This window comes from Musca vetustissima, unplaced genomic scaffold (genome assembly GCF_032173495.1).
Source record: "Musca vetustissima isolate MV318-11 ecotype Yass unplaced genomic scaffold, APGP_CSIRO_Mvet_v1 utg16475, whole genome shotgun sequence".
Lineage (NCBI taxonomy): Eukaryota > Metazoa > Arthropoda > Insecta > Diptera > Muscidae > Musca > Musca vetustissima.
This window is the reverse complement of record NW_026879763.1, coordinates 175382-186247: the sequence shown is the minus strand read 5'-3', so window position 1 is coordinate 186247 and position 10866 is coordinate 175382. Positions and strand designations below refer to the sequence as shown.

The following is a 10866-nucleotide window of genomic DNA, read 5'->3' as shown; positions in this document are numbered from 1 at the left end:
CAAAACTTCAAATTATTCTATGTCAAAAAAAAAAAAAAAAAATGACCCGGTAAATGAAGCTATAATCATACAAACACCCAAGGTTAATCAGGGCCTTTACATGGGGGCTATGTCAAAAAAAGACCTAAATGAAAAATGTTCTTCCAGAAGATTTTTTACCAGTGAGCAGACGGCGCAATATTTTCACCCTCTAGTGTGATAATGTTAATACTAAGCAATACGAAAATATGAAGACCCATAAAAATATTTTAGTAATTGTCTAATGTCGGACCTGTTTCATAAATATAATTGATATTAGATTTAATGTCAACAGTTCCTCTTTTTACACTGGCAATTTTTCCTGATCAAAGCATTCATACTTACTATTTGACGAAAACCCCTTCCCCACGTAAACTTCAAGAAGTTCGGGTCATAATTATGGCATCTAGAGCGACCTAAGCACTAACATATCGCTGTCCTTTGGCGGACTACCATGCAAAATTTCGTTACCATGGGTCCATAACTATAGTTTGTACTTTGTTTACAAATAATAATGGACTGTCGGACACACATGACTACATCGACTCAGTTAATTGATATACACTAAACACTTCACAGTGTTACATATTCATGGAACCAATCTCCCTAAAATAAGTATATTTTTTGGCAGGAATAATTCCTATCCAATACGAACCCAAAATACAAAATTACAGCTAATTCAGTTTAGCTATATGGGGGCAATGCCTAAACGTGGACGAATATAGGCCATCTTCGAACTTGATCAGCCTGCTAGAAATGCCTACATGGACATAGAATTTTTCGTTTATAAAGAATATATATACTTTATAGGGTTAGAAATGAGATTATTTCGATGATATAATAATACCATCCATACTATGGTGGAGGTTATAAAAATTTGTTCACAAATTAAAATAAAAAAATTGTCTTATATAAATTTTATGCATTTTAATTTCTTTTATTTTTATTATTTGTTTTACATATTTTATAAATTTTCTTAACAGATTTTACATCAGATGTATGATTAGAACTTTGTTGTTGTTGTTTGAGAATATTACAAAAAAAAAAAACTTGCATAAACAAATTAGATACAGACTTTAAAATAATAGTGACTATAAGAGACAGAGAGAGTTGTTTTAACCCTTAAAGACAAAAAAAATTAATGGTGCCTATATTTAAATAGAAGGAGACAATATTTTTGGCAAAATTAAAAATATTATACTGTAAATTGATTTTTGTGGATATTAGTTGCATTGCATTTTTAAGTGAAATAATTAGGCCTAAGTTTAATAACACAATGTTATAAATAAAATAAAAAATAATAATATTGCAGAAAAATACAAAAGTGATAAGAGAATACAAATTGGTAAATTGACAAGATTTGAAATTGAATAAACATATGTATGTCGTTCCACAAGAAGAAAAAATGCACTTTATAAAAGCACTAATAAATATTACAAAACAAATGTGTGTGTTTTTTCATTTCACATGACAAATAGAAAACTTTGAAAATACAAAAAATTTCGATGATTGCTTAAAAAAAGAAAAACTAATATAATTTCATTCGCTTAGCTTAACTAACTAGTTTTTCGTTTAGTTTATATAAAACAAATTTAGTTGTGTTTTTTTCGTTTCTTCTAAAAAATAGTGACTTTTTCTTTCGCATAATTTTTAAAAATGGAGATTTAAGTTTTTTTTTTAATGTGAAATATTTTAACAATAATTTTTAAGGGTTTTCTCAAAAAATACATACATACGTACAATTTGTATAGTTGCTTATTTTTTTGTTAAATACACATAACTATTATACATGTCATGATAATGAAACATTTTTTATTTTTAACTTTAAATTTTTTTTTTAACAAAAAACAAAATTCCTTTAACATTAATAAAATTAACTTTTGCTCCCCTTTTTTGTTGTTGCAGTTTTTTGGGAATATACTAACAAATATTTTGTTTTATAAAATATAAAAAAAGCCACTACTTAAGTTTTTTTTTCTTAATAAAAAAATAAAAATCTAATATTTCATTTTAAAGGGGGTAGAAGGCAGAGGAGGAGCATGGTCTCATGGGCTTGGGCGTGGTAGCTGAAATATAGGCTGCTGCTGCCAGTGATTTCACACAGCACATCCAATTGTGTTTTCTTTTTTGTATTTTGTGCTACATTTTGACGTTGTTAAAGAGTTGTTTTTTGGTTTATCGCCACATTCGCTGTATATTAATACAATTTTGTGAGTGAGAACGTGTGTTGTGTATTTTTTGTACAAAAGCCAAATTGAAAAACAAGCAACAACACTTAATCTAAAGCTATGCCTTGTATCCATGCACTTAAATCACTTCCATCCGATTCTAGGGTAATCTCATCGGGTTCATCATTACCCACCAAATATTGGGCAGCAGTACGACCACTCAAATAGGCACCATGTACAGTTGAATAGAAATTGGAATGGGTGTGTTCGCCGGCAAATAGAACAACAGGCTGAAATGAAAAAGAAGAAATTAGGAATTTAAATATAACATTAAAAAAATATAACAATAAAGAAGCAAAAACGTCATTAAATTCGGCCAGATCGAACTTTTTCTACCATTCACCATTAGGTTGTCATTTAAGATACCTGTAATCGTTCGAGACATTTATAAATGGTGCGCCAAGCCATGCCAATTTTTTGAAAATTAACTCTCAATGGTAACTAAATTAGAGCAAATTCGGCTAAAAGACGTGCCCACAAAATTTCGAATTACCAAAAATATAGCCCGATATTTATAATTTGCTACCTACTACTCAAAGTACCAAATTGCAGTCAATTCAATTAAAAACATGTCCAAACTCTTCAAAATACCGAATAATGGGGTTACCGTTATTTTTGGTAGAGGGATTTGCTAATCAATGATAATTCAAAATAATAAATTAATGCCAATTTGGTGAAACACTTGCCCGAACACTCCATCCTAAAAAGTGAACCAATATTTATAATTTTTGGTAGGGAGATGTGTTACTAAATGGAAACTCAAAGTTTTAAATTAACTCAAAGTTATAAAAAAACCTGCCAAAAATCTCCAAAATTATGAACATTTGGGGGTACCTTTAAGTGGGGATATTGCTTAACGTGGATTATCGATCCCATTTTCAATGCCAACCATCCTAGAAATATTAATTATTCCCTTGGAGAGAGTTCATTAAGGAAATCTGTCAACTGAGGCACATCACAGGGAGGAGTACTATCTGCTCTACTATGGCTACTGGTGATAAATGAGATGCAGCAGAAATTCGACCACCTTAGTATAAATGTTGTAGCCTATGCCGATGATGTAGTCTTGCTAGCCGGAGGGAAGTTTCTGCCGACTATTTCTGACATCATGCAGGGTTCTTTGGAAGCAAAATACCTTGATAGAGTCCTTGACCACAAACTAAGGTGAAAAGGAATGTTGAGGAACGCGCTAATAAAGGTCTAATAGGACTGTACTCCTGCAAGAACTCTATAGGTAAGAGTTGGGGACTAAAACGAGAAATCATACACTGACTGTAACGATTGTACTCCCAATACTTAAATATGGTTGCCTTGTATGGCGGCAAGGAGTCAACAAGAAGACACTGCTGGCTAAAATGGGTACAGCAATCGGCGTTGATCCTGACTACCGGAGCGCTAAGAAACACACCACAGGCAGCCTTCAATGCAGTCTTGAATTGGAATTTTGGCCACGCTAGTATCCTTAACACGGCGCCAATTTGTGACTTTTTAGAGAAGCAGTCAATCTACCAAATAAGGGATCTGTACAACCTCCTATTGGCTACTTTATTGCCAAAATCCGTATGAGCGAGGTAGTTGGCAACAGAAGGTCAACAGAACCTGGATGCAGGATTGCAAAAACCATCTGCCCAGAATTCTCTCGCCGTAGAACTTCTTCGATGTTCTCTCATAGTAAGAGGGAGATAAAAATCGTTGTGGTGGTCATAACAGGTCACTGCATGATTAGATTTCTCATTTCCAAATGGGACATTAACGGAGTTGATTATGTGAAGATTACGAAGAGCTGGAAACAATTGAACATATACTCTGTAGGTCCACCCATCGCTTAGTGGCAGAAGGCACAGACAGTTCGGCAAATATGCAATTGATAATCTAGCATTGTTCTCCGGAATAAACCCCAATTAGATCCTAAGCTTTGTTAAGATTTTGACATAACTAAAATAAGCAGTACCTCTTTCCACTTTCTACCTTCCCTCTTTTCCACTTTCCTCTAAGCCTTTCTTTTCAGGTAATAAGGATGAGAACAATGAACAAACGCATCTGAGTGAACGGCTGTGAACGACAGCCGTACATCCCTTAACCTAACCTAAAACTGTCATGTGGACCGTATATACAACATATAGTTGTGTTGGAAATTATTATTTAGGGGCGCCTATCTAGGGATCATAGACTCGGTCATTTTCTTCGACACTCTCCCCCAAAACCCGCTGATTGTCCGTGGCCGCAGAAACCCAATGAATGAATTAAATAAGTGACTAGATTCATTATACTGTTCTTGAGAAAAGGCACTTTTTTACTTTAAAATGCGTGTCCTTCTATTTTGCAATTTTGTCCTTCGACGAACGATCGTTATTAATAGACACTTTGATTCTACTGTTATAGCCGACTCTTGTTTCACACTTTGCATGCGTTTTACCGTTTGTAATAATCTTAATGGAATTTTGGATTTTCATTATACCAGCTATCGATTCTCTTATAGCTACAATCGTAGGCTTTAAGAGCATCTTTCAAATTTATAGCGTTCTGTCCCGAAGAATTAAATTAATTTTTCTATTTAGAATTGTTTTCTTTTTGCACCTTGCTATTACCACATATTATCACTTTTAAAACATTTATGACAAAATTAGCTGCTAATTGAAAAGTTCATCTCCATTACTTCCGCTAAATGTCTATTTTGCTTTAAAATTTAAAAAAAAAAATAAATCCATGACATTGAAATCGATCAATAATGTGATGTGCTATAAATAAATTCGAACATGTTTTCAAAATAAACATATGGCATCAAATACTCAAATGAACATTTGTTTCTAAATTTATACATAGTTCCTTCACCCTCTTACCTAATTATTAGATGCTAGCATGCCAGACTGTCTGGCTATTTGTCTTTTGAGAAGCTTAATGTTAAATGTCGTAATTAGATCTCTGGGTGATTTTCGTCAGAAAGTTATGTGTGTGTGTGTTGAAAAGTTTTATGATGATTGAACAACACAATCATGCCGTTTGTAGGCTTCGAAGAGTAAAATAAATTGAAAAACTAATGCGGAATTTGACCAAAGCGTTGCATTTTTATGGCTCGCTACTGTATTTTAAAATTATGTGTTTGTCCCAATTTTGTATTTTATTTTTCCAATTCATTATTATATTTTTGTAATTACAAACTTACCTTGAAGGCATGAGGAGTTGCATAGAGTGGTTGAGCCAAATTCTCTATATCTTCTTGTAAAGCACCCACTGGTATTGAGGTATATGATCCCATAGTATATGTTTGAGATTTCCAACTTGTGCTGTAATATAAAAATAAATTAGTACAGGATTTAATCCATGCTGTCCGAACTTAAGGACGTTTTTACTAATGGTTTTTTCACTTACCACACACATCTTTTCGGTTTCGGCACATACGGATCTTGCAGGAAATTTCTTAAGATTTCTGTACATTTTTCCGCCACAACATCCGATGGTAGCGTTTCCATAAATTCAGCCTCTAAACCCGATACCCATGCCAACAGTAGGGTGTCGGAAATTTTTGCAAACGAATAGATTTTCTTATACCAATGTTTACTTAAATATTCAGGTGTAGCACGTTCTTCATCGGACGCATGTTCTTCGTATTTATCATCATCCCAAAGTAACATAATTTCCGATATATCAGCACTTAAAAACGGTCGATCATATTCCAAATAGATTTTATCCACTGTCCCAAACATTAAATGTTCAATGGATTCCTGTTTGTAGTGGGGCAACTCCGGATCGAATAGATTTTTATGGCATGATTTAAGAACGCCCAACGGTATGGTACATATCACATGTTCAGCATTAAAAACACGACCATCCTCACACGTTACACGTACAGGATAGTCACTGTTTACAGCGGCGGTGTCTGATTCAACAGAACCACAACGTGAGTTATTTTTGCTAGATGAGGGTGTACTTTCTCTACTACCGGGGCCGGCTGACACCCCTCCTCCACCAGCTGTGGGAAATTCTGTAACGGTTTTTTCGGAATCATCCGAATCGTTTTCATCATTCTCATCCACAGTGTCGAGGCCTGTTAAAGTCTTTTTTCGTTTCCAATGGATTTTCTTGACGGGACATTTGGTAATGATAGCCTCTTTGGGTATTTGTGCTGTAAGGGGTCTTAAAATCGAACTATAACCGGCCGGCAATACAATATTGCCACCTTGTAATTCTGTATAACTACCTGTAAATACAAATAAAACAACTATTATGTTAATATCACATTATATTTATTGTTCCCATCCGACTCACCTAATTCTAAGAGATCTACTTCATTCATATCTGTGCAGCCGGTAATACATGTTTCACGCTTCAACAAACAATTGAAAATCAATTGCTTCAAGCGTTTCTCTTTGGGATCCTCGACAGAACTCAAATAGATTTGTATTTCGAAATTGATGTGTTCTCCAACACTATTAATGTCCGGCGGTGGACTATACTGACAAAGGAAATACTCATCACAGCGGCGTAAAAAACATACATACGCCTCGTAGATTTCCTGTAGTATATTAAAAGGAACCTGCTGGCCATCTTCGGTGGTGGCCACCACTTTATGGGGTTTTGGTATATTAACAACACTGACTAGACCATGCTGTACCGCTATTTCGAATATCGGGTTACCCAAGACGCCGTGTATCCAATTAGCGCCAAGTTCAACCTGGAAAGGAGAAAAAAGTAAAGAGATATAAGTGCAAATAAAAAATGTTATAGAGAGAGGGAGAGAGAGAGTAAGATATATAAAACAAATATTGCATTTTATTACGCACTGACATTGATAAAGCCTACGCAAAATGTTTTTATAATTGCAACTATATCCGTAAACAAACTGTTTTTTTATTGTCAACAACAACAACATCGGGCAGATAGCCAAGAATGTTGAACGACAAGTAGTTGGCTATTCTTGTGCGCATAAACTAAATGTTTTTTTCGCTATACTTGTAGTATCTATAATGTTATTGGCGGTACGTTATGTTTATCAAAAATAATTCTTATCAGGACAAGTTTAAAGTAAACAGGTATTAAAATTGTGGTTTGATTAAATGCAGCCGCGTGCCTGTTAGCCCAATTTTTCCCTTAGAGTTCTTGACATTGTATTTGAAGATAAAACTTGGTGAATGGGTCTTAGAAACTTGGAAAGGTTTTAAGTGAAGAGTCGTTATATTTGATAGGGCAATAAGATTGCATAGATTTATTTTAAATGAAGTATATAACCTCACACAATATCCTTCAAATACAGAAAATTAGGAGCCACTATACCTAAAGGAAGAAGATTTTCTATCCAATGAAATTCCAAAATATTATGTTACGGAAAATATATCAATTGAAAATCATTATCATAATCCCCAATGCGAGTTACCGGCGCTATATCTTAAGGTAGATTGGCTAAAAAAATTTAAGAAATTTTGCCATAAGTGCAGAAACTCTTTAAAAGGGCCAAACTTATCTGTTGGGAGACAGTCTTTGAGAAGGGTTTGAAAAAACCGCTCGGAGATAACTACGCACTTTAACTGGTAACAATAAGAGAGTCTCAGAGGTTCTGACATTGAGGAGAAATCAGTTAAAATTGGAATTTTGAAAAACAAAAAGAGAACATCCCAGGACTTTTGATTGCAGTTATTGACAATTCTGATATTGAGGAGGATGTCATTTCGAGACAAAGGGCATCCCAAAGCATAGGAACTTTATGAGGTCATAAATATCGAGGAAACGAAAGAGTCGATTTATACATGTCCGTGTGTTCATGTATTTAATGTAAACAATATACAGGTCGTAACTATGATCCGAATGAACTATGATCCGAAACTATGATCCGAAAGTTTAAGAAAACTTTAAACGTGTTTTACGCTAAACATTGTTATAGCTTTCACCACACTTTGGTACAGGGTATTATGTCTTGTGATGGACACCTGTTTCCTTTCGAGAATATGCATAGAATCACTTTCTGAGTCGATTTATGTATGTTCGTACGGCCATCTGTCGCATTTTTTATCCGAATTGGATGAAATTTAGCACATCTCATTTATTTGGCCCAAGGACGAACGCTATTGAAATCGGTTCAGATTTACATATTGCTCCCATATATAGTTTCGCCTGATTTTAATAAAATGGTGCACCGAAGACCCAAATAGTATAGCCTAAATCAAATCGGTCAACCATATAGAGTTTCGTTCGATTTTAAGTAAATGGTGCAAAAAAAGATCCAAAGTTAGGACGATTGTCGAAAAATTTTACACAACTTACTGAAGTCAATGTGGTCTAACGTGTGTCAAGTTTTGTTGGAATCGGTCAAGATTTACATATAGCTACCATATATAGTTTCGTCCGATTTTAAGTAAATGGTGCACCAAAAGTTTCTCCGTTTGGCCCAAAATTTTGCACATCGTACTGAAGTTATTGAAGTCTGTAGTCTGTTTAAATTGGTTCGGATTTGATTATAGTTTAGATATAAATTTCCATCCGATTTTATGTAAATAATGCATCAAGGACCCAAAATATTGTCGACAGGCACAAAACGTGCTGAAGTTAGTATAACCTGTGGCATGTTTCGTTAAAAGAGGTTCAGATTTGGATATAGATCCCATATATATTTTCGTCCGATTTTAAGTATATGGTGCACCAAACTCCACATGTTTCTCAGATTGACACGAAATTTTGCATAAAGTGTACGCAAAGTGGTGAAGTGTATCATGTAGTCGGTCCTGTGCGACTTTACTACTTTCCTTACTGTTTATAGGTCCGCGAGTTAATAATCCTAGTTCATACGAGAACCATGTAACCATTCAAATTCTGTTGGAATTTTGCTTTCAGAAGCTCATGTATGTTTGGGCCGATATCATCTAAGTGGTGTCCCCAAAACCAAAGTTTGTCCGATTCCGAGGAAATTTACACAGCGCGAAATTAAAAACAGGTTGTTAAGTTGCGATTTTGTCGGTTTAGATTTAAATAAGGCCCCAATATATATATTCGTCCGATGTCATACAAATTGTGATCCAAATAACCAACTTTTGTCCGATTAAGAACATTTTGCTTTAAGAGGACCCCCCATTCTCGATATTATGTGACGGCATTTTTTCTCGAAGCTGTGTTTTTGCGAATGGCGGGCACGATAACTCAAAAACTAATAATCCAATTGGGAGTGCAAAAATACCAAATTTCACAAAAAAAAAATCAAAAGTTCGCCATTTTGTTCATTTTTGAGAAGTCAATAAACCTAGTTCATACTAGGATTGATGTTCCAGTGAGGAGTTATCATGGCCGCCATCAAAAATAAGGACTTTTCTTTAATCACAAAAAACAACAACCAAACAACCACAACCAAATTTTGCAAATTAGTTTTCTTCTCTTTTAAATCTTCAAATATATATGTGGAAATTTACAAACCTTAACATACATTGGTATTCATTTACCAACCCAATGAAAATCTTGAAAACTTAAAATCGAGAACCATTAATGTGATAATACACTAACATTTTACAGAGAGGCATGTATATGATTCATGTAAAAATATAGATCACATATTTAATTTCCTCCGGTTTCATGTCAAAGGTCCAGCAAAGATGTCCGATCGACAGGACATTATACACACACAATCAAACACATTATAGATGAACATTTTATGCTAGTTTAAAATAAGCATCTAAGAAACATCTACTGTAACCAAAATGGTGTAGGCTATCATATACACCTAAGTCTGTTTTTACACGGTAGATTGGTTCCAGAAGAAGCCGTGTAAAAAAAAACCGTGTAAAAAAGACATTGATCTTATACATAAAGGGAATTCCCCTAAATTAGTCCTATTCACATTTGCTTTGACCAGTAAAAAATTTTTGTACGCGCTAAAGGGGAATTCACTTAAATCGTTAAGCTAGTGTTCGCAAACTATCGATACTATCGATGGTTTCAAACTTTTTTCTTTCATAAATACTTTTTTGTGATATGAACATAATTCGCAAAAATTAAATTTGACAAAAAAAAAATTTAAGTACATAAAATTTCAAATCGTGCTAAATGGAATAAAATCGTGTAAAAAAATTAAAAATATTCAATTTTCAAACCGTGTTATATCAAAACCGTGTACAAAAAAGACCATGTAAAAACGGACTTAGATGTATACTGGTTTTCCACTCGGTGCTCTTGAAACTTTGACGTTTGCATTAAGGAATTTTTTCCAGTTGACGTTCAGCTTGGATAAATGATCACTGTCATGATCACATTTCCGAACAACAAACAAGTAAATGAAATTTTAGATCTTATCGTTCGTTAAACATCAGTGATCGCAACCATTGTAAACACCACCTCCGCCCACATGCATTAGAGCGCATCTCATGCAGTGGCATAATGAAGTCACCTTTGCAAGTGACACCACAATGCATATTACATTGAATTTGTAATCGCTTCAGTGATTTTAAATGAGTCGAGTTTTGTTTCTGTTGCTGTTGCGCTCTACATTACAACATCAAACCGAGTCGATAAAATAAACAGCTGCCGCTGTGCAGATCGACAAATGCATTTTTTATATAATTTTTGTATTTTGTTTCCATATATTATGTACAGAATGTAGGTTGCCGCGTTTCTTTTTACCCTTTTTTGCATAGAATAGTTATTC

At 34.3% G+C, this 10866-nt stretch overlaps 1 protein-coding gene across 1 annotated transcript in view; it reads right to left on the bottom strand.

The window, feature by feature from the left end:
- Window positions 1–2290: 2290 nt before the first annotated feature.
- Window positions 2291–10866, bottom strand: part of LOC133324888 (peroxisomal N(1)-acetyl-spermine/spermidine oxidase-like) — a 32356-nt gene continuing 23780 nt past the window's right edge. Inside the window, exons 2-5 of the mRNA XM_061533714.1 lie at window positions 6513–6918; window positions 5616–6444; window positions 5410–5530; window positions 2291–2476 (exon numbers count right to left, since the gene is read on the bottom strand). Coding sequence (XP_061389698.1) covers window positions 2294–2476; window positions 5410–5530; window positions 5616–6444; window positions 6513–6918 — 1539 coding nt within the window. The 3' untranslated portion in view covers window positions 2291–2293. The remainder of the gene's footprint in view (window positions 2477–5409; window positions 5531–5615; window positions 6445–6512; window positions 6919–10866) is intronic.